This window comes from Ipomoea triloba, chromosome 5 (assembly GCF_003576645.1).
Source record: "Ipomoea triloba cultivar NCNSP0323 chromosome 5, ASM357664v1".
Classification (NCBI taxonomy): domain Eukaryota; kingdom Viridiplantae; phylum Streptophyta; class Magnoliopsida; order Solanales; family Convolvulaceae; genus Ipomoea; species Ipomoea triloba.
The window spans coordinates 14,036,600-14,062,511 of NC_044920.1; the positions used below are offsets into that span (position 1 = coordinate 14,036,600).

At 39.6% G+C, this 25,912-nt stretch overlaps 2 protein-coding genes across 2 annotated transcripts; both read left to right on the top strand.

Annotated features, from left to right (window-relative positions):
- Positions 1-1,942: 1,942 nt before the first annotated feature.
- Positions 1,943-2,932, top strand: LOC116020278. The gene has a single exon (XM_031260763.1). The coding sequence runs from the start codon at positions 1,943-1,945 to the stop codon at positions 2,930-2,932; it is 990 nt and encodes a 329-aa protein (XP_031116623.1).
- Positions 2,933-17,973: 15,041 nt separating this feature from the next.
- On the top strand, positions 17,974-18,567 carry LOC116020279 (uncharacterized protein K02A2.6-like). Its single transcript, XM_031260764.1, has one exon. It carries the CDS (start codon positions 17,974-17,976, stop codon positions 18,565-18,567), a length of 594 nt encoding a protein of 197 aa, XP_031116624.1.
- Positions 18,568-25,912: the final 7,345 nt, after the last annotated feature.

The following is a 25,912-nucleotide window of genomic DNA, read 5'->3' on the forward strand; positions in this document are numbered from 1 at the left end:
GGGTTTTGACAGGTTCGGAAGGTTGTATTAACCGAGGAAGAATGATATATATGATGAAAGGGGAACAAAACTGACCTTGGCGCACGCAAAGACCAAACCCGAGCCGGCAGAAGAAACGAGGATAAGGAAATCTCCCCGTCTACGCCAACTCCACGCGTGGAACTAGCGTGGATGAGTTCCAGTAGCTTTCCACACGAGCATTCACACGTGGAGGCTGCGTGGACGGAGCTTTAAAACCTATGTGCGAAATTGTTTATACAGGGATATTTTTCAGCATTGGAGGGGGGATCTCATAATTTTACATTTTCCAACTTTTAGATTAGGTTTTAGGGTAGAAATTCGAGGGAGAAGAAGAAGCTATGGGAGAGATTGAAGGGTTGTTAGGGAACAACTTTCCCCAAATTGGTATAATCCTCTTACTTTTCTTGCATTTGATTTTCAATTTCATTTGGTTGAATCTCTTCTTCTTTTGATTTCATTTGCATATTCTTATTGTCTTGTTACATAATCTTGATCTTGAATGCTATATGATGTTTGTTAAGCCCATGAGTGGCTAGATTCTAGGGTAGGGCTAGGATTAAAAGAGCTTTGCATTGTGATTTGGGATGTCCAAATGATACTTGATTTCCTTTGATTTTGCTGAAATTGTGTGTACGTTTGTGATCGATCTTGTCGGATCGAAGGCCCCGATCCCTTCAAGAGTGTAGGATCACCCATTTGGCGAGATATTGCAAATGGGTGAGAGCCCGATGCTCACATCTCTCGCCCTCAATCCGGAAGGATGAGGTCCGGAGGGAACTCGTAGGCAAGGTGTTTGATAAAATTCCCCAACCGACTGAGGATAAGGAACTTGAGTGTGACGCCACTCGAGAATGTATACCAAGTCCCTTAAGCAAGACCAATAGGCAATCCAAGCCTTTCATTAGGCAAATTAGTGCAAGCTCTGACATGTCCTAGCTCCATCCGTTCTTTCCCTTTTGATTAACTCACTTTACCAAGGATTATATCAATGAAACCATGCTCCTTTTTTTGTTTGTTTTTCCTCTTCGTTACCTCGACAATGAATGATAGAATGCTTAATCTCTCCAATTTGCCATCCTTGTGAACACGACACTCGGGGACTTTTCCTCGTTTTACCACGCATCCACCTCACCATAAACTACACACTATCAAAATGGCACCGTTGCCGGGGATGGCAAACGGTGTAGTTTAAGATTTTTCTATCTTGAATTGCTTAGATAACTTGTTTCATTGCATTTCTTTTAATTTTGTTTCTAATTTTACCAACATTTCACACTTACCCACACACACCACTTGAGCTAATCTTCAAAGGGAGCTACCTGTTGTGCTCCGATTCTTTGTTTGAACATTTGATTGTAGGTTCCCTTCTAAAAGGCCATGGATCAACCCCCATCTGACGAAAGAGCTTACTATGGTTATCCACCCTATGGAAGAGACCCCTACTATCCACCACCACAACCTTATCCACCTCCACAATACTATCATCCATATCCTTTTTCTTACCTACCCCCTTTTCACTATTCCACGCCTCCACCTCCACCGTATTATCATGAACAAGCCTACGCAACGCATCAATATTTACCCGCAAGACATCATACACATGAGACACCCCCAAATTATCTTCAAACGCACCTCGACGAGCTAAAAAATCAACACACTGAAAATTTCCTACACAGTAGCCCGTCCACGCGTGCTACAAGCGTGGAGGAGGCGTGGATGGATTCCAGTAGCCATCCACGCCATGCCTTCAAGCATGGACTCGGCGTGGATGAGGCTGAAAAAGTCTTTCATCTTTTTATTGCTCCAGATCAACCTATTTCACCAAAAAAATAGCCAGGACGACCTCGTAAAGCGCCTCAACGATTTCATATGCGAGACGAGAGAAGAAAATGCCAAATTAAAGGAGACCATCACAAAATAAATGTTAGGAGAAATCCAAGAGCTCTGCCATGAGACGCTCTCACCTCTTCAAACTATTGAAAGTACCCATGCCAAGATAATAGAGATGATCCAAGTACAAGGGGAGAATGATGTGAATGCCGTCACATTAAGAAGTGGGGAAGCACTTCCCCAAGCCACCATACCACCACCTAAAGCCACTATGATAGAGGAACCTAGGAAGGAGAAAGAAGCTCCCGAAGTTATGCAGGATAAGCAAGAAGAAGAAAGAGAGAATGGAAAGGAAGAAGCGCTGAAACAACCTTCTCAAAAAGGAAAAGAGATCATGCAAGAACCTCCACCTATCCCTAAGGCACGCCTTCCATTACCGCAACGATTTCGCACCGACATTGATAATGCAAAGTATGACAAGTTTCTCCAAATGTTGCGCCAGCTGCACATTGATATGCCCTTCATTGATGCTCTCGGAGAGATGCCAAGGTATGCAAAATTCCTTAAAGATCTTTTATCCAACAAGAAGAAGTTAGTCGAGTCGGCCACTGTAGTGCTTGGAGAAGAATGCTTCGCTATACTACACAAGAGTGTGCCCCGAAAGTTAAAAGATTTGGGAAGTTTCACAATTCCGTGTGATATAGGAAGAACATCTTTCAATAAAGTTTTAGTTGACTTAGGAGCAAGTATTAATTTGATGCCCTTCTCATTGTACCAAAAGCTAAATCTGGGAACTCTTAAACCAACACGCATGTGTATTCAACTTGCGGATAGATCTACCAAATACCCACGGGGTATTGTGGAAGATGTGCTGGTAAGAGTTGACAAATTCATCTTTCCTGTGGACTTTGTAATTCTTGACATGGATCCAAATGTAGAGATACCTCTCATCTTGGGCAGACCATTCTTAGCCATTACTAGAGCATTAATAGATGTTGGGGAAGGCAAACTCATCATCCGAGTGGGTGACGAGTCTACCAGCTTCGATGTAACCAAGATACTCTACTCTTGCTTTTGTTAATTTCATTACTATTTCCATTTGATTTCCTTATTTGTATCTTTTGCTTGATTCTTTTGATTTGAATGATGCTGGTGTAGATTAGTTGAGGGGTTTGTTTGCCCCAACTTAGCTTTTGTGATTGATTGGTTGAAATTATTCCATTTGATTGTGGAAATGATGTAGTAGGGTGCTAATCTAGTGTGGTTGATGCTTGTTGCGATTTACTTCTATTTCCAGTCGGGATAGGTAGTAGACTTAGGGAAAGTGTGGATTGTGTGATAGCGGATCCTCAAGAGTCCAAATCAACCACATTCCCGCCCTTAATCTGGAAGGATGAGGCCCGGGAAGAGTGGTAGACCACATGTTCGACGAAATGCCCCAACCGAATGAGAACTCTAGAGTTCGAGTGTGACGCCACTCGGTGATGGTACCGTGCGCTCCCATGATTAAGCCCGAATCTCATTGTCTAGAATCCCTATAGTTCGGTCAATTGCAAAGGCTAATTAAGGCATTCAACCTCTCGCTCCTTTTTTACTTGCTTACCGTAGTTACCATCGCAAACCCTTTTGCCTATGATTTAAGTGCCTTTTAGTGCTTTTAGTGACTCTTATATCTCAACCTCCTAAATGCCAACACGTAATTCGACTCCAATTTGTCATCCTTGAGAACGCGACACTCGGGGAATTTTTTCCTCGGTTTATCATTTCGTTTCACCTCACCATAAACTACCTCTTCCACATCAATTATTCTATGGTGCCTTCACTATACAATGAAGTCTTTAAATATCTACACATATACTAACATCAAGCAACATTCAAAAACTAAATAAAGTAAATGGAGATAAATCAAGGAATTTTTAATTGTAGACGTAATCATGGCAATTAAGAGAAAAGGGTAATATACTCAATACGAAATTGGAGAATTCAATTAGGGGAGTAGGCATAAGCATCACAATGAACATGGTAGCACATATCAATAAGAACTTTGAGAATCGGAGCCAACTTCAAATCGACCAACCAACATCTAATTATATGAAATTAACAAAAATATTAATAAATTTACCTTGGATTAAATTTGAAAGAAAGAAGTCAGTAGTGATTTCACTTAAACATTGAGGCGCAATTCATGTTCATACCTATTGAATGTCGTAGATTGCTTCAATTTTTCTTAACTATCAAAGCTCTTCTTCACACTATTAAGAAGGTAATGAAGAAGATTTCGTTGATTGAAAATCCTTATATGTATCGTATGAAAGATGCGCGGATGAATAATGGGAGGAATCAGCGGAGGAAAATGAGTGGAAGATTGTGATCGTTGATTGCATGTCTTGGTATGTAAGATGTGCGGATGAATGATTAGAGGAATTAGCGAATGAAAATGAGTGGAGGAAAATGGATATTGGTATTTTGTATTATACTTAACGGTGATTGAGTATACTTAACAGTAATAGAATATATTTGAGTATTTTTGCAAACAAAAATTTACTATACAACATTAAGAACAAAATGTACAAGAAAGTCAACAATTTAAAAACGGACAAAAACCAAGAATATAACCATCATGGAAACATATCATGTTTTTAGATAATTACTGTCTTTAATTGCCACAATGACAAATTTGTTCCTTTAGTTATTTAATTATCTATGTCCATAATCTTCTAAGGAAATTGATAGGGTTGTAACTTAGGCCGTGTACAATCAATGCAAAGTTGTCCTGATTTTTATCACATATTGTTTATATCAGCTTTTCAATGTATTTGTCTCGGGATATAACTCAAGTAGTTAAACAATTTAAAATAAGTTAAAACAATTTATTTTGTTTTGCAAGTAATTACATGGTGCTTTATTTGAATTCTATCAATGACAAAAATTAGAAATATGAATTTAATTTTATTATAAATAATAGTATATACATTTTTAGAGTTGAGACACATACCGTAATTTGTCTATGGCCACCGGCCACATGCCAATGTTTAGGAAAAGGTATGTCATACCAATTGTTATACCATAGACCAGGGTTCATATATCATTGTGACCTTGATCCAAAAATTATGTATCTGTAGTTGATGGCGACATTTTTATTGATGAGGTGTTGGCTCAACAAGAATAATGGAAATGGAAATCAAAGAAGGAAGCTTTGAGCAAAATAATATAAGAGGTGCTGCTAAGGGGTATCAATCCCGCAACTTCCACAAGGCAACTTAAACGTTAACCACCCAAGCTACTCAAATTTCATGTATTAAAAGGGACGATACTTTATTATCCATGTGAAGATCGTTGGAATCCAAGTAGTGGGAGATACGTGCATAGCCAAGATTAAAGACTAGCCAATGCGGTACATTTGCCAACTATCTAGAAGGCCTCTACACTATATATAGGCACCGTTATTCCCTCTTTAGAGATCATCCCTTAGATTATAATAACCTCCCTAGCTTGGTGGTTTGTGGTCCTAACCTTTAATCTATGCACCAGGGTTCGATTCATAACAACATCATTATTATTTCTAGTCCCTTATTTGGGCTATAACTTGCATCATTTATTTATTATTAGGGCCAGTATCTCGGATTTTATACATATTCTTTTGAGCGTAGCACCCCAGGCAATAGAACTACATTTTCTTACACCCCCCATTCTAAACTGTTATACCCAATTTATGGTGAACCCGGTCTCGAAAAAATCATCATTGGTGCCGTATGTGGGGAACGCTACGAAAAGCACATATTCATAGTGTCTACCCATTTTATCATGGTTCCCTTTAAATAATCAAACCCAGGATACGCCAAAATGGCCGAGTCACAAAAAAACATTTTTGGGACTTACGGAACACCTTAATGGGAAGGCGATATTTGATTTGGTTCACGAGGGTTGATTCCCCACTCGGAGAACGTGAGAGGCAAATAACACTATAGCTATCAGAGGAGATACTACCGTCGGCAGAATCAACCATGGTTTCTTGAGAGTCAGACCTAGCGTCTAATCTTTTAGCCCCAGGAGACAACTAAATTCATCAGCGAGTGGGTTGCCCGGTAGTAGTGGGGGACGTAGGTTAACCTACACCAATAGCCAATCATTGACCCAAACACTTAAGAAAATCATCCTCTTACTTGACTTAACACCACACAAGCTAGGAGGAGGGCACCTCCAAGAAGGGGCTCTAGTGTAAGGGGCTCGAGACTACAAAGAGGGTCGAAATGAGGGAACCCATCACATGGAGTTCATTGATGAGAGTATCGAGTATACCCAACCATTAAGGGCCCACATGCTGGGTAGGCGACACTCGACCGAATAACAACACCTTGGTAGGCTTGCAAGCAGCCTGGAGAGGTAAGAAAAAATATTTCTACATTGAAAAAACATTAACATATTTTTGCTTGACTAAGGAAGTAAGCAAAAAAATAAAAATAGATGCGGTAATAGGCCCGTAGACATGATAAGTGGTCTCGATGAAAATTGGAAGCTTTGTAGTCTACACATGCGACACTACAACAAACAATAGCACCCAAACGAAGTCGCAGGCTAAATAGGAAGCCATAGTAGGTAATAAAACAATTTTTAACTTCATTTTGTTTCCTGGACTATGAAAGCACAACAGGCAGCCTAGAAAAAAAAATATTGTGACTGGATTCGTTGGCAACCCGAGAAGGTAACAAAAAAACACTTCTTATTACTATCAAACTACTTGTCACCCCTTTCCACTTTTTCAGTACACGGCCTGCAAGGTAGGGTAGGCGGCCCGCTTACAAACATAACCATGTGGGTGTGCAATGTTTTGGATGCAACCCACATACGTGTACCAAGAAAATCATGATCAATATTTTTATCCCGCTTCTCGACGGTCGACATATTCTATCCCGTTTCTCAGAGGTCAACATATTATTATTCTGCTTCTCAGTGGTCGACATGTTATTATCTCGCTTCTCAATAGTCCAACATATTATTATCCCGCATCTCAATAGTAGGCATATCTTATTTCGCGTCGTTGCGGCCGATGCATTTAGTCACGTATCTCAGCAGTCAATATATTTCATTTCTCGGTGGACTACTCTCTTTCCTTTTTCTTGCAGGGTATGCATGAGAGCTAAGTTTTCTTGACGAAGAGCTTGCAGGGAAGGCAATAGGGACCAAACACCATTAGGAGAAAGTGGGGGACTTGTGATGGCGACATGGGATAGTGACTCATTTTATTGGAAATCTATTGGGTATAGGAAGGAATAATTTAAGAAGTGCTACTAAGGGGTATCGAACTCATAACTTCTACAAGACAACATAAGTACCAACAACCCAAACTACTCAAATTTCATGTACCAAAAGGCATGATACTTTACTTATCCATGTGAAGATCGTTGGAATTCAGGTAGTGGATGGTCGTACGTTTATAGCCAAGATTGAAGACTAACCGATGCAATACATTTGTTAACCATCTAGAAGGCCCTCTACACTATTTAGAGATCATCCCTTGGATGATAATAACCTCCCTAGATTGGTGATTGGTGGTTTGTGGTCCTAACCTTTAACCCATGCACTAGGGTTTGATTCATAGCAGCATCATTATTATTTCTAGTCCACTATTTGGGCTATAGCTTGTATCGTTTATTTATTACTAGGGCCAGTATCTCGAGCTTTATACGTACTCTTTTGGGCCTAGATCCCTAGGCAATAAAATACTTTTTCCTACCCCTGTTCTGTACTTCCATACTCGGTTTATGGTGGACTTGGTCTTGACAAAACATTTAACAGTTAACACATTCATTCTATATTTGCAGTCAATAATTTCTGTACATATAAACAAATTGAAGGCACATAACATGATAACTACAAACACATAAATTGTTAAGTGTAGATACAGAATATGTTAACTGCAGACACATAAGATGTTAGTTAACATGTTATGTGTCTACAGTTAACATATCATGTACATGCAGTTAATAATTTATGTATCTGTACCTATAATGTTATGTGTCTGTAAATATCATATGATGTGTCTTCAATTTGTTTATGGGTATAGAAACAGTTAACTGCAGATATATAATGGGTACAAAGTTTGAAGGTTATTTTTTTACCATGATCCATAATGCAATGTAGACTTGGTCTGTGGTATAATTTACCATGTCATATAGTGTTGGACTGTTGACTCTATGGATTTGAATATTTAAATGGAAGCACTGGCTAAATAGTTTTTAATTATTTTTTCCCATGAGACGTTTGGTATGTAAATTTGGCTGTGGTTTTTTTTCTTTTTTTTTTTTAATTTGGAAGGGGGACACCCAAACTACAACACTACTAGTTCTAAACTACAAAACGCCATACTGGGAACTCAACTTTGTCGTTTTCTATCACTGCTTCTACGCTTTCCGGCAGGGCTGTCAAAAATATGCCAGCCAGTAGGATAATCTCTGGCGATGCTTGCCAGGAGGTCGACAACTGCGTTCTGCTCGCGTGCCACTGTAGAGAGTTTCCAAGACTCAAGCTTGTGGAGTTCTCGTCTATAGGTCATCAGTATATTGTAGCTTTCGTTTATCGAGATGGAATCAACTGTGATCCATCTAACAAGATCGGCGGAGCCGCTCTCGAATTCAACTTTCCTGAAATGGCTAGTTGTATTCCTCTCAATAGTGCCCAAACTCCCAATATTCTTTACAAAACCTGCTATCCAGTTTCCCATGTGGTCTTTAACAACTCCTCCGCATCCGGCTCTTCTCGTCCTGTGCTCGAAAAAAGATAATAGTGCTCAGGAGCATTGACGACCTTCCAACACATGGTCATCATAGCCAACATCTTCATCACTATCCCTCATGGATATATCTGGAGGTTCTGTTCTATTAGTAAAGACTCTTGCTAGGTCTGGTGGATCTTCTTTGAATCCATACACCAAACCTGCCATGTGTGATACCTCCGGGGAGTCATTTGAGTTTTGAACTACTGTACTGGTGATCTGCTTCCCTTTGTCATGACCCTTAACAACTATATGCTTTGACTCAGCTGCTGTCCTTCTTGGGGCACAGCCTCTACCTCCTCTGCCTCTGAATGCACCCCAGTTGGGTTGCTGGGGATTCACTAGTCGTCGTTCTTGAGGAGCCTCGAACTGCACTCCTCCTTTGCCCTGAGGAAGTACTGATCTATCTGATTGTTGGTGTGTTCGAATTCTGGGTAGATTCGCATTCATATATTGGGGAACTACAGTGAACTCGTCGTCCATCGAAGTTGAATATATTTTTGTGTCATCGACTCCTCCAAGGATTGCGTAGCGAGATCCAAACTGTGATGCCTGATGACCCTGGGAATTGGCTGGTGGATGGTGGTTACCCACGTTCGAGGGACCGTAGTTGCTAGCCCCTCCACTTCTTCCTCTTTTTTCCTTCCTCGTGACCAACATCCAGGCACTGTAGTTTTCTTTATAGCTTTGAGTCGGCGCTCTGGGTTGTGGTGGTACTGATCGGGCCTCTGTCTACGCGTTGTTCTCCACCTGCGTTCTGCCCATCCTGGTGGGATTCTCCGTTGGGTCTTTCGTCGGATTGTCTACCCCGCACTGACTCTTCTTGTGGCCATATACCCCACAATCAAAACAAACTAGATGAAGCCCTTCATATTCAATAGGTATTACCTCATCACTTAGCGTGAATTTAGATAATAGAGGCTTCGTTATGTCCACTAATTTTATCTTATCTCTCGGAGAATATTTAAAACTATTTATTTTGTTTGAGAACTTTCAAAACGTATTCATTCAAATATTATTATTTTCATTAATACCTTGGTATGTATAATTCGCAAATTATATTATAGAACAAGATTCACAATGGGCATTGCCCCATCGTTCAAATTATGCATTTCCAACTAACAATTATATACTTGTGAAAGGTACATAATATATTAACTGTAAATACATAATATTTAAAATACATAATATGTACCAGAATTTCCGACAACATTATAAAAGTGGACACTATTTCCGAACACTTCATTCGGTGGTCGAAAATAGCTACGAGCAATTTTTCGGATATCCTAAGTGGTCTAAAATGTGGTCAAAAAAGCGATTTTCAACTGAAAATTGCTGATTTCTGACCACTTTTTGGTTGTCGGAAAATCCGACATTTCATCTATGAAAGTAGTAGAAAATAAACGTTATATATATATATATATATATATATATATTAGGATTCCAATGAAATCACTTGTTTAGGTAAGATCGTGAGATCAGATCTTGTGCATCCATGTAATATTTTGTAATGGTCTAGATTGATTCACACACACACTCTATTCGCACACATTTAATGACCGTTCGTACACACTTCAACTTGGAATCTTAATCAATCTAGACCATTAAAATATTTTGAGATCAAATCTTGTACATCAATCAAAAAATTTTAATGGTCTAGATTGTTTGACACACCCACTTTGTTTGCACACATTTAATCACCATTCGCACACACTTCAACTTGGAATCTTAATCAATCTAGACCATTAAAATTATTACATTGATGCACAAGATCTGATCTCACGATCTTAACTAAACAAGTGATCTCATATGATCCTAACTCTGTATATATATGTATGTATACATACATACATACATACATACATACATACATACAAACATACATACATATATATACAGAGTTAGGATCACTTGATTGATTAAGATTGATATATATACAGAGTTAAAATATTTTAATGGTCTAGATTGATTAAGATTCTAAGTTGAAGTTTGTGTGAACGGTGATTAAATGTGTGCGAACGGTGATTAACTGTGTGCGAACGGAGTGGGTGTGTAGTTCAATATAGAGTATTAAAATTTATTAGATTGATGATGCACAGGATTTGATCTTACAATCTCACCTAAATAGGTGATCTCATAAGAACACTCCCATATATATATATATATATATATATATATATATATATATATATATATATATATAGGATCGCGTTCAGGTGCGTACGGGCCGCCCAGGAGAGAACTGCGGATGAATCACAGCGCGCCACGTGTCCGGAATGTAGTTGCACATAACGTTATAACTAGGTGCACGTAATGTTATAACTAGGTGTACATAGGTGCACCCAGGTGCATAAATGTTAACAAGGTAAATTACTTGCATCTGCAAGTGAAAATAGGTGCACACGTGCAAATAAAATGTATTAAAAGTGCAAGTAAATTATACAATGAGCATCAATACTAAGTGCACCTAATATTATAACTAGGTGCACTTAATGTTATAACTAGGTGCACATATGTTGCAACCAGGTGCATGAATGTTAACAAAGTAAATTACTTGTACAAGTGCAAGTAAATGTATTGCAGATGCAAGTAAAATGTATTACAGGTGCAAGTGAATTGTACAGTGAGCATCAATACTAAGTGCACCTAATGTTATAACTAGGTGCACCTAATGTTATAACTAGGTGCAACCTATGTTAAAACTAGGTGCATCTAGGTTGCACCCAGGTGCATGAATATTAACAAGGTAAATTACTTGCATTTGTAAGTGAAAATATTTGCGAAAATAGGTGCATGAATATTAACAAGGTAAATTACTCGCACTTGTAAGTGAAAATATGTACAAAAATAGGTGCACTTGTAAGTGAAACTAGGTGCACTTTTAAGTGAAACTAGGTGCACTTTTAAGTGAAACTAGGTGCACTTGTTAGTGAAACTAGGTGCACTTGTAAGTGAAACTAGGTGCACCAAAGTTCCAGTTATTTACGAAAATGCCACCGCGTGATTTTTTTAAAATTGCATCTGATTCGTTGATCTGGACACGTGGACGGCTGTGGAGCGTTCTCATTTCCTACCTGGGCGAGAGTTCGCACGAGAGTGCAACCCTATATATATATATATATATATATATATATATATATATATATATTCAAATGAGGACACATACATTATGGAGGATGGTGAGGACAAATCTTGAGCATTGATTTGTAATAATGGAGGGTGTAGATTAATGGTAAGTAATAGATTAGACAAAGAATTAATTATAGGTGTGTGTAGTTATTTTGGCTAGTTGGGATATTTTTGTAACTTTCGTCATGTTTGTAAATTTGGTTGTTGTTTTTTTTTTTTTTTGGCTACATATTAGGATTCTACTATCCCACTTGCTTCCCTACCTTCTCTATCTCGTTTTCAGTTTTGGAACCAAATACTACTGTTGCATTTTATTGTTAAATTATTACCTAATTCATTTGATTATTTATTTATTACCTAATGTTTGTATTTGATGGTTGCATTTAAAGTAATAGATTAATGTTAATTAGGTTTAGTCATTCTGGTAATTGGATGTTTTTTATAAAACATTTTGAATTATTTTGAATGTTGATTATACATAGTATTTTAATGGTGGGGCACACGATATATATTCGTTTGGAACGCCAAAAATTAACGCATGGCACACGATCTACACATATATGGCTAACCACTCGACTTTTAAGCAATCTTATATTCATAATTTTAAACAGTGTGTTTGGGCATATGTTTTTATTACAGATTTAGTAAAAAAAAAATACCATTCATATTTATTTAACAACGGTGCATAGTTTTAACAATTTAGTAATAAAAAAAGAAAATGTTTATTTATTCCTTTCGGAATTATGCATTACCGTCTGTTGGGAGCTATTGTGAAAAATATGACGGTGCACACGACATATGCTACATTGGCACACAATATATCTAAGCATGGCACACGATGTACTTAAAGATGGAACAACTTCAAACACGTGATTTTCTAGTATAGACCAGACATTCATACATGGCTCAAACACGAAACTATATTACTATGATGTTTTTCGCAAAACCACTTATGTGCCCTGATAGGGTAGGTAATTGGGTACCCGACCCGGAACCACTGGCAGGACCCAAAGGCAAGACAACGGACATTCAACTATCCCTTCAACACTTCACTCCTCAGCATCAATGCTCAACGGCTCCACAGCTCCTCAACTAGCCGTTCAACACTTTACTTCTCGCATTAATGCCCAACGGTTCAGCTCCTCAGCATTAACACTCAACGGCTCCTGAGCTCCTTGGCATTAACGCTCCATTACTGAGCTGAGGAAGATAAAAAGGCTCACAACACTTGTAGAGAGACGACACTTCTTACTAGACAAAAACACACACTGAACTGATACTGTACTCAGAACACTGTACTCAACATTACACAAATAATACTCAAATATCTCCGGTAACCATTATTACCGTCATTGGTGCTTTCATTGAGAGTCGAGATCAGATCTCAGGCAAAATTCACAAAATCACAAACCACTCAGTTCATATCATCACGATCGATGGCGCAATCTGGATCCAACAGCTCTCATACTCCTCGTCAGGTGAACAATGGTCACCCCTCGGGTGATCTTCGTGAGCAGCTCAATAGTAACCGCGTGGGTGATCTTCGTAGTCAGCTCAATAACAACCAGCTCAACAACAATCACCGCCGAGAAGGTGACCTCCGTAGCCAACTCAACAACAACCACGGTGGTGGCCGCACTCCCCTCCCAGCGACTGCTGCTCCTACCCAGGCGGTGGACCTTCTTGTAGCAGCGCAGGTCATCCAACAGGCGGCGGCGACAATGGCCCAACTAGTCGCAGGAATGCAAGGCCAGACTCTACCGCTACCGGCAATCTCCGAGACGAGACAGAACTCAACGACAGGACGGTGGTCCTCAGCCGAGGAGTTTAGCGCAGCGCCCGGCAGTTTCTAGATCTGTTCAAGAACGGCCGACGGCTTCTAAACTGTCGGGGATCGGCTGAGGGTGCAAGTATCCTCCAAAAGAAGTCCCCGTCAACAAGCAAGCAAGGCAGTAACCAAACGACCACCCGGAGAAAGGGTGCGCGAATCTGGTGGGCTTGCTCCGCGTCACTCCACTAGACACAGAATACCACAAGAAGACCTGGTTGAAAGGCTTCAAAGGCAGATAGACGATTTGGAGAAGAAAGTAGAGGCAAGAGAACACTCACCAGAACCGGAGATAAGAATGGCCGCTCCATTCTCTCCGGACATAATGGAAGTTCCTCTTCCAAAAGATTTTCGACTGCACCATCAAGGCCTACACTGACACTTTTGACCCGCGTGCCCATATGACAAGATACAAGGCAGTCATGGTAATGATTAGGGCAACCGATGCCATAATGTGCAGAGCATTCTTGTCCACTTTGGACGGAACGGCTCAAGATTGGTTTAACACAATCCCGGACAGATTAATTCACACTTTTGCAGAGCTATCCAAAAGTTTCTTATCCTATTTCTCAGGAAATATACAACATAAGAAACCATTCTCGCATCTCTACGGGGTAAAACAAGATAGGGGAGAAAGCCTGCAAGACTTTTTAAGCAAATGGAAAAAAGAAGTCAACAATGTATATGATTTCGATTCAAAGGCAGCAATTCTCATCTTCATCCAAGCACTGAGGTCATGCGACTTCCACAAACAACTAAACGCCCACCACCCACGCTCTTATGAAGAACTCATGAGAACATGTAACCCGTCACCTATTCCAGTAAGATTAAGATTCAAAAAATATTTCTTTAGGCTATAACATTCATGAGATGATCCCCCGATGCTTCAAAAGAATTATTATAAGTGAGAATAGTCGTAAATAAGCTGCGAACCTACGTACCGGTCACGAACCGTAAGAATTTTAGGAACTGGTGTTTGGACCCGATTGTCTTAGGAAATGAATTATTAGACACCATACTATTATTATTGAGTTTCCTATTTAATTAAATTAGCCCATAGCAGCGAAAATTTATTTTGATCGTACATCGCTAAATTTCGCGGTGTACCGAACCTAGCCCAATTTTAAGTTTTAGTCTGGGATAAATTTTTGGTTTCGAAAATTATTTGATATAAATTAGTTTCTACCGAGAATTCATCTATTTTAATCCCTAACTGTCTAGCAAATCTTATCTTTTAAGACTTACCATAGAATTGTGACAAGTGTCACACTATTTCACCATGTGAATAAAAAGGGATTAATTAAATGGGATGTTTGGATAAGTCTTACAAGGAATTAAGTGACTAAGTCTTCATTTTTTCCCCATTTCCCTTGTTATTGCCGAAATAGAGAGAGAGAGAGAGAGAGTAGAGTGAGATCTTCATCATCTTCATCAAGCTTCAAGACTCCATAGCTAGCAAGTTCTTCATAGATCTCCAAATATTCGGTAAAACTTCAATTTTATTCGGTAAATAGCTTTATTTTCCCTCCTAGAACGTGAATCTAAGTTAAGATTTCTTAAATTATGTGTTATGTTGTTTGAATCTAAGTTAAGATTTCTTAAATTATGTGTTATGTTGTTGGTGGCTAAGTTAAGATTTCTTAAATTATGTGTTATGTTGTTGGTGGAATCTTAGGGTTTTAAGGTGAAATTGGGGATGTTGTTGGTGGAATCTTAGGGTTTTAAGGTGAAATTGGGGAAATCAACTCCAAGAGTCTTCTACGAGACTAGTAACCCGGTTGAGGTAAGGAATCCTTTTAATTGGTTGAGGTTGTTTGAAACTAGATAATTGATAGCTAGGTTATGAATTGTTGTTAACTTGTGTACATGAAAACCTATGTGATGTGAAGATTATGTCTTAGTTGTATAGTAAGGATATGATAGGTGTACATATACTATGAAGAAGGGGAATTATGTATTTATGTGTATATATATATATGTATGTACCGTGTATGTATATATGTACGTGGGTGTGTGTGTGCCGAATACATATACATATATATATATATAAATGGTATAAATGTCACATTTTGAGTGTAAGCATATGGTATGTATAAACCGTATATACATGTATTGATATGAAGAAGTGTGATGCTACGTAACTAGGCACATGTGTTATGTAGGTAGTGTTGCATATGTGTGAACATATAAATATTATAAGGAGGTGGTATTATGTGCATGTAAAGAATAAATGTACTTTGAGTGTTATGCCCATGTTAAGGTTGGGAAGGGTATATGTTATATGCATTGAGATATAAATGTGTCAAGTATGATACCTATGTGAAAAATGTGGTGTTGAAAGTGTATGATGGTTACACTTGAATTGCCATTGTGAAAGGTTGTTAGTGTACTATCCAAATGTTTTGCAAAAGAAAAGGGAATTTATGGATTTGGTTAAAGGGGGAATCAATTTCCGAGTATTGGAATTGACCCAAGTATGTCCAAAATATTTTCAATGCAAGAAAGGGAAAAGGTAGAAAAATGCTTTTCAAACCTTAGTTCTAGTAAAAGTGGTGAAGGACCTTGTTAACCTACGGGATAAAGATGGGCTTAAAGTGCCTTCCCGCATGATGGTTATGTGTATGATCATTCATACTATGGGCGAAGTCTATTCGCCGAGTACTATATCACCCGGAAGGAAAAGGTACTCCTACGGGGGTGTGCACACTTAATATAGTCACTCTATGTTCGGGTAGGTGTCGTTCTTATGAACCTAGTGAGGCTAGCTAGGAATCATTCCAACGCTCCTATAAGTCCAGGGGATCAGTATTAGACCGGGCGATGACCACTGAACCCGAGTTCAGCGATCCAAGTGGTCAAAAGTGGAGAAAGAACTCCAGAGGTTTCACACTTTCTATCTAGGAGCAAGTGAAATTTTGAAATATGAATGTAGTTACGCCGTAGCTACGGGAAAGAGAGATGTGACAAGTATTTAAGTACCCAAAGGTTGCGGGTGATCTCTCTCTTTGAAAAGTGAAAAGTGATGAGAATTTCCTTATGATGGAAGGATTTTTCAAATAAAGTGATTACGAGCAAAATGTGGGATTTGTGTTTTTCCATTACTTACTGGTATGCTTAAATGTTTAACAATACATTATTTGGGTAAGTAATAATTATCAAATGACCTCGTCAAGAGGGAAAACGATTCGAGATGGTATTGAATTTTGCCTATTGTGTGTGCAAGTTGCTATTTATAACTGTTGCAGGTAGAATCTCTGCCGATGAGTAAGGCATAGGGTTTCCATGTAACAATTTTACAAAACCTTTATTTAGTTTTGAATAACCCGCAGATATCCTTACTTAGCCGTCGTGCTAACTGCACTTCAATGTGTTCCTAACAGATGCAATCTAGTGTCAGTTCCTGTAGCCTGGTGAATTCTGGAAGTTCACCGGAGTATGTTTGTGAAGGCATGGATTACGACGTGTACATACAGATGATGGAGGGTGAAGACCCATACGCACCTGGTTATGCTCCTGTAGCTCCCATCAACCCAGATACTCCTGTAGCTCCGTCGGCCCCTTTTGTTTCTTGCCCTGTTATGGATGAGGTCCAGGCTTCTTATGGCTTTTACCCCATAGAGCCTTTAGAGGGTAGCGATCCCCTTGAGTTCATAGTGCATTACCCTTACCCTTGGGACCCTAGCTCTTGGGACTACTGGGAGGAATGGTCGATGGTCATAACCACCTCTCGGTTTTTGGACCATATCACCTGGTACGAGGGGGAGTGGCACCTGGTCTGGGGAGAGTTCACCGGCCCCGTGTACCGAATGATTGACTAGACGTCGAGTTCTTGAGAGTTTTTTTTTTTGTGTACATATTTTTTTGTAGCCTTAGTGTTGGCTAAACATGGCTAGTCGGGTCGTAGTTGACCCTTGATCTGTATTTTGACTCGAGAGGTAAACTCATGTATTTATAAGTGCAAGTATGTATATATTGCTTAGTTAAGATTTTTCAGCTGATATGTACATAAGTGTGTAAGCAACTGTTGGGTGGCTGTTGTGGTTAGAAGAGTTCCCTTTAGCCTGTGCACCTAGAGTGAGGTTTATCGCGGAATGATAGATCTCTCTCTCTAGGTGTGGCGGTAATTCCCCGGATGTACGGGAAGGTAGGTTCGGGGTGTTACAGAACGGCCAACAGGTACGCAGACGCAGAAGAGGCTGACAGGAGAAAGAAGGATGAGGAGGAAGGACGAAAGAGTGGGTGACCTGATAAAGCTATTCCGCCCAGCTAGGCACCACGGCCAAACCAACCACCCTCAAAGAAGGGAAGAGATGAGCGACCTCGTCTCATCCCACTGCGACATCTGACACCGCTAACTCACCCGGTTAGCGTAATCCTAAATCAAGCCGAAGAAATGGGGATCGTGCAATTTCCGCCACAGTGCATGAAAGTCTCCCCAAATGCGGATCAATCCAAGTATTGCAGATTCCATAGGCAGGTGGGCCATGATACTGATGAATGCAACGTGTTAAAATGCCAAATTGAGGAACTCATCCAGAGGGGCTATTTCAGACAGTTCGTCAAACGGTCCGGCCAGCAACAAACTCCGCGCAATCTACTAAAAAATTTCCCTGTGAATTGCACTAAGACACTGCCAGGACGATCTGCAACCAACTATACTCCGGTGAGTACAGCAATTCCCTTCTCAAGATGGGGAATAGATTTGGTGGGAGCCATTCCCACGGGCTCGGGAAGTCGGAAGTATATTATTGTGGCCATTGACTACTTTACCAAATGGGTGGAAGCTGAACCTCTAGGTAGTATCACAGCAGCAAGATGTAAGAAATTCGTAGAGAAAAATATACTATGCCGCTTCGGCATCCCCATTCAAATAATCACTGACAACGGATGCCAATTCGAAGCAAGGGAGTTTTCAGAATTTTTGACGGAATGGGGCATCAAGTGCAGTCAGGTGGCGGTATCATACCCCAGGAAAATGATCAAGTAGAAAATGCCAATAAAACCATCCTTGATGGTTTGAAAAGGAAGTTCGAAGCAGCTGGCGGGGCGTGGGTTGAAGAACTGGACAGCATTCTTTAGACCTACCGCACAATGCCAAGGAGGGCCACTGGTGAAACTCCCTTCGCATTGAGTTACGGGTTCGATGCTCGAGAGCAGAGGTAATGGTACCAAGTAGAAGGATGGAAGAATACGAGGCAGGACAGAATGAGGTCCAGTAGGGAACCGACCTCAATTTCATAGATGAAAGGCGAGAAGCTGCGTTCTGTAGGATGGAGAACTACAACAGGCAATTGAAGTCCTATCACGGTGCCAAAGTTCGACCCAGGTACTTCTAAGTAGGTGATTACGTTTTACGAAGGAGAGAAGCCAGTCAACCCCTGGAAAGAGGCAAGTTCCCAAAAAAAATGGGAAGGTCCGTATATCATAGATGAGGTAATTCGCCTAGGAACTTACAAATTGATGACAGTAGGAGATAGGTTGATTGATAGGATATGGAATTCAGAACACTTAACAAAGATTTATCAATAGGAAGTTCAGTCCTGGTCCGTCCAGATTGTTTCGATCTTGGTCCGTTCAACCCATTGAATAAAAGTATTTTTTCCACTATATTTGTCGTGATATAATGGTGGCATTAGCGCACTAGCGCACCGAAAAAAAAAAGTGGAGGGCCTCGGCATAATGATATGTGTTATTTTTATTGTCGTTTTAAATAACCTTTTTATAGTTAATTTGCAATAATGGATTAATTTTTATCTATTTTAATTTATTATTACTATAAGTAGTTTTTAATAATATTGTTAATTTTTGGGTTGGTTTTGTTATTAAATTAAGTTTGTTATTAAAATTTGTCAGTCCAATAATTTCTTAACTTAATAATAATAATTATTATTATATTAATAATATTAATAATAATATTGGTAGTATTAACGTATTAGTAGTCGATTACCCAGTCTTCCGGAATGTCCAATTGGCCAGCGCAGAGTTCTGAACGGAGGAAATATTCTTTAATGATTGCCCTTAGTTCAAGGAGAGTTGTGCAGCTGAAACCAGAATTTAGAGAGAATTTTGTACGAAAGTTCATAGAAGCGGTTGAATTGAGCAATATAAATAGAGGACATTTGAAGGAAGAAATCATGAATTCACTCCGAATCACTTTCGCAGTCGATCTCCTGCGAAGTCCGATTGGCGACGGCAGGGCGAAGCAAGTTTCGACGGTGGCAACTTCAAAATTCTGGCGGTGGCGGCAGTGAACTGATCGCAGAAAATTAGTCTATTCTCTGGTTTTCTTCTTTATTTCTTAATTTGCATCGCATTTGTCTATAAATCTATGAACTGAGTTGCAGTACTTTAAGCCTAAGTGTGATGCTAATTACCATCCTTAGTGATTGAGTATTTTGCAAATTATAATGCTTAGTTGGTGATGAGGATAGTTTTTGCTTTCAAGTTGTCCACGTCCAGTTAATTGTCATTTATTGTTAGTTATTACAATGCACTGCTAAATATTTTTATTCTAGGAATGTGATGAAACTACCATGAAATATAATTCTTATATTCATGTTTAATTTGCCGGTCAAATTAAGCTTTATCCCTTTGATCTTATTTTAGTAATTGGTTGTGTTACTGGGTGATCCACTTTAACATAATTGAACTGAATTAAGGGAATTTTTAGAGTAAATCATGCCTATTAATTCCTATTAATTCCATGCTCCTAGGGATAAACGAATAGGTAATTTGATTGTCTTATCAAATTGTCTGTTTGGTTCTAAACCGGGTATTCCGTAGTTCTTCCTGGCTTAACGGGTTTTAATCGTTCGAATAAGTATCTTAAGTACATGAACGGATAGAATATGTGACTTAATCTGAACGCCATACAGATTAGTCAGATAAGAGTTAGAACGAACCCTAAATTTGATTGGCAAACTAAATTAATCTGCAAAACTAATAATGGTAGTTGATTCATGTTACTAGAGTTTTGTTTTATTTATTAGTTACTAAATTGCCTGCTTTCTTTCTGGTTTTAATTATTTTTCCAAGTTATTTTATTAGTGTCGTCTTTACTTTATTTTATTCAAGTTAATTATTTGCATGTTATTCTCCCGTTAGCTGCTAATTTAATTGCAATCTTTACTTGCTCGGTTTTTAATTGCTTATTTCTGGTCTTGGTTTTCAACATAGCATTTGGTTTAGTTTTCACGGTTGATATTGCACTTATTTTGAGCACTTTAATTATTAAGTCAGTTATTTTTAAGTCTGATATTTAAATTGCATTGTATCAATTCCCTGTGGGTTCGACCCTTGCTTTTGTACACTATTGCTACAGTGATTCGTGCACTTGCGAGGACATTATATTAAAATTGTCCATCACATAACGCCGAGGTGACCTCGGCACAACGCCGAGGTCACACCTTGTGACCTCGGCCGAGGTCAAACGCAGCGAAAACAAAAAAAAAACAAAAAAAAAAAAAACAAGTTGGGCAAAATAATACGAATCCAATATTCAAAAAATAATAGGAATCCAGTATCAAAAAACAATACGAGTACGAATAACAATGCGAGAAAACTAGTATTAAAAAAAAAAAGAAAATAAGAAAACTAGTATTCAATGAGCTCAGCATCTTTCGCTACAGTGGTAGGATCCTCAGCGAGTATGTCTTCCATAGAAATCGGAGCAGTAGTGGTGTTGTTTACAGGAAGATCAGAAAGGCGAGACATCCCAGAGTCAGCAACATCAGCAACTTCAGCAACTTCAGCAACATCAGCAGCAACCTCATCTTCATTAGTAACTACATGGCGATCAAACTGAGGAACGGGATCCTCCATAATCCTTGGCAAGCCCATTACTAGCGGATCAAAATCGGGATCTTTTCCCCTAAGCACCAGGTAGATATATTGTTGCATGGTGTACAGTCCAAGATCAAATGGTAGCTGAGATTCGGCCTCAAGTGCACGCTGACCCGCCTAGGACTTCAAGAACTCCTCTGCAGCTTCAGGGGTGCTCATAAACTCTTTAACATCATTCTTGAACTCAGCGGATTGTTTGTAAGTCTCTTGTGCTTCTCTAAGGGACTCCTTCAGCTTGACAGCAGCAGCACGAGTCTTCTCATGCCCTTTCCGTTCCTCCTTCAGCTCCAGTATTAACGTTGCATGGTTAGATTTTAGCTTCTTCATCTCAGCGTTGTCAGCCCTTAGTTTCTTAAGCTCTGTGTCCTGCGACAGTAATAGCCCCTTGAGGTTCTTCCTTTCCCCAAGAGCCTTGTGGAACATAGCTTCGTACTGAGATTGAATAATTTGCCCCTCCATCTCCAACATAAGCTCCATCAGATATTTGAGATATCGCTCCCGTAACACAGTCAAATCCTGCCCTTCAAGAAATTCGGCATCTGCTAGAGGGACGAGGCGACGAGCAAACTCTGGGGCGCTAATACTACCTGATATTAAAGACTCCCCAAGAAGCAGATCCATACCAAGCCGGATCAAGTTAGTTCGAATACGTGGAGATGGCACTAACGAGGTTTCCCCTCGCTCGGGGGGCTGGGCAGAAGATCCCTCGGGCAAGGGATCCACATCCAAAGTGCGAGCTGAGGGCTGGGCTGAAGATCTTGTTGGCTGAGGTGTCAAGTTACAAGCCCCTCCATCAGCTGTTGATGCCTGGCTTTTCTTCCCTTTCTTGTCAGTTTTGTTTCTCTTGGATGGATTTTGTCCAGTTCGCGACAAGTACCGGGCAGCTTTTGACGACATAGCACCTGCAAAAATATCAGGTTATGATGAACAATTACAAGAAACAACCAAACATCGTGGACAGTAGAGGGGTACCGGGTACGTCAAGGGCAGCTGGCCGGATCCTCGAAAAACCCAAATCTCCAAGCGCCCACTCAGAAGTATATATAACAACCTTAAACGGACCACCCTCCTGGAGTTTCTCTACCCTCCTAAGCATATCTTGACTCTTATCTAAAGGTGGATGGCGTCTAACCTGGGTTCCCAATCTGGCAACAAAAGGAGGTGGAATACCTAGGGAGACAAAGAAAAACTTGGATTTTCAATCCTTGTTGAAGGAGGAGCGATCATTAAAAAGCTGCTCAACGGGCTTGGCAGAAATACACACGAAACCCTTACCCTCTCCAGACGACCTACAAACTCTGAACAACGTTTGGAAGAGACCTAAAGTGGGTTCCTCCCGTTTCTCGCGACACACGGAAAGAAATTCTGCAATAACTTGATGACCATTTGGAGCAAGCTGACCAGCTGGGGCTATTTTGTAAAACTTCAAAAATTCAACCAGGAAACGGTGGATGGGAAACCTAAGCCCTAACTGCACGGACAAGAGGTGAACTCCAAAAAATGATGATTCAGGAGGATCCATGATGCTAACATCATGCCCAGGTACGACAATGCTAACATTCGCACACTCGAGGCCTTGGATATCCTCTATTTCATAAGAGTTTAGTTGCGGTCGGATAGTATCAATGAGTGAGCTATCTAAGGGAGAATACAAGGCCTTGTGCCTCTTCCTTTTAAGTCAAATAGTCGAATCAGGAGAGGGGGGATCGAGATCTACGGTGACATGCTCGGAAGGAGAGGAGAAGGGGAGGAAGACAGAGAGGAAGTGCCCTCGGCGTCATCATCATAGGTCAATTCATCCTCACCATCGTAAGGTGAAGATTTATCATTAGAAGACCCAATAAATGAATTTAAGTCCATTATAAAGCAACTAACTTGGTTAATAAGCACGATCACCAACCTGTCGGTACAACAAAAGAGACAAACAAAAACAAAAATAGAGCCCTAAGCAACGATAAAAAAAATCACGCCTCGGCCCCGTGCCAAGGCGCGTGACCTCGGCACGAAGCCGAGGTCAGGCCGCGTGACCTCGGCCACGCCACGGTCAGTTGGAAAAAAAATTAAAAAATTAAAAAATATATATATAAATAAATAAAAAGATAAAAAACAAAAAGAAGAGGAAGGGAGTTGGAACATACCAGAGAAGTTGGAAGTAGGGCCGCAAGATGGACGATAAACAAAAAATACAAAGGAAGGGAAAGGGCTTTTATACAAAACCCTAGGGTTTTTTTATAAGGAAATACAATCAGGATGGTAGAAAAAGATTATTCCTAAAATCAACGGGATTTCCTAAACAAATCCCGCCGTATGTTTTCAAAATTCCAAGGATTCCTTAAGTAAATCCTGCTAGTTCATATCCTAAATTACTCCGAGTAATTATGGGAGCTGAACTAAAAAAAAAACAAAAAAAATTCATAATAGTAAAAAAATATTCAAGGTAAACGTTTTTTATTTCATTCAAATAACATTTAAAGCCACCACACTTCAACTACACTTCAACTACTACTCAACATCTAGGTCTTCGGGGGCTTGGGATATTCCACTGCCAAAGGGAGCATGTCCTTAGGTACAAGAATTATGGCCATATATACTCTCTTCCACAGGAGCTTGTTCCGGCTGCTTCGCCACATTCTTCTCCTCTTCCCCGTCTGACGGAATGGTCAGTGGGTCCTCAACGGTATCCCCAACTTCGTGCCCGCCTGCCTTCCTCTGCTTCAACATCTCGAGTCTTGCCAACTTCATCAGACGCGACAACCGGCGCCTCTTCGTCCTTGCGCTTGCTTTCTTTGGACTCATGACGAGAATAACGTGGTAGGGAAGGATGGAAGACACAAAGTCTGAGAGAGTTATTATATACACAAGAAGGTGACCCATAAAAGGAAAGAAAATCACAGGGAAATTAGGAAATATTCAACAAATCCATGAAGTTTCCATCCAACAATATTTCCTTCTAGGATCCCGTATACCAAGTTTTCAACACAGTACCGAGCTATTACTCCCTAGCTACCTCAGCCATTCTTACTAGCTAGGGAGTGGAGGGCTGGTGACAGGGTAAATGGGTACCTGACCCGGAACCACTGGCAAGACCCAAAGGCAAGAAAACGGACGTTCAACTAGCCGTTCAACACTTCACTCCTCAGCATCAATGCTCAACGGCTCCTCAGCTCCTCAACTAGCCGTTCAACACTTTACTCCTCGCATTAATGCCCAACGGTTCAGCTCCTCAGCATTAACACTCAACAACTCCTCAACTCCTTGGCATTAACGCTCCATTACTGACTGAGGAAGATAAAAAGGCTCACAACACTTGTAGAGAGACGACACTTCTTACTAGACAAAAACACACACTGAACTGATACTGTACTCAGAACATTGTACTCAACAATACACAAATAATACTCAAATATCTCCGGTAACCATTATTACTGTCATGCCCTATTTCATTTACCAGTCATCTTTTAATGCATATAGTTGGGACACTTACCGTTGACGATGCACGTTCCAGACAACCCCTAATTTGTGTCGCCCATGGTGTGCTTAGAATCTGCTGATTGCTCCTCGTCCATGGCGGGATTAGATGAAGACCGTTGAGGGTCGTCCATTCACGAAGTATGGTCGCACAGATGAGTGATTCATCATCTTGTCAACAAAACAAATAAAATGTTGCAGTTATACAATTTTTCTATTCCTAATCAAAAAATAATATTTGTTTAATACATTTAAAAAATTACTTTCTGCACTAATTAAAGTACTAAAATTCATTGTACCCACTGTCAAGCTAGATGGCTATTTACTTCGCCAAATTTTTAGAACACTTACAAAGTCATTTTTTTATTGAACTAAATATACATACACAAAGCTAACATTTTTTCAAAACAAAATACTAGAAATTATTTATCACACTGTCAGTTAATTAGTCTGGCCTAAATCTATGATGTATGTGCGCACAACAGTCTTATACATGACACACGATTTATATATGTATGACACACAACCTCCAGTCACATAGATATCACTGCGTGATTTATCCCCATAGAGGTGTTCAAACTATTCTCTTTGTTCTCGTACGTAGATGAAGACGACTCCTAGTTTTATTCTTCCTTATGAGCCTACAATTTATTACCGTGTATATCTTTATCTAATATGTTAACTATATTAATTACAATCCTTCCAAAATTAAAATACCACTCAATTGTCATCTTTTCCATCTCTTATTATTTATGATTAGAATCTCACATTATTTTGGATACAATCACAGCCCTTGATTGATTTGAATGCCTAGGATTTGTCCTCATTGTCCTCTAATACTATGTGTCATCATGTGAATAAGGATATATATATATATATATATATAAAAGTCTTTTTAAATTTTTATTTTTTTATTATAACCTTTATAAAATTTGATTTATTTAATTTTTTAAATATCTTCATATTAAAAACTATACAAGATATTCCGTATATAATAATAGAATGAGTTAATACTCAATTTA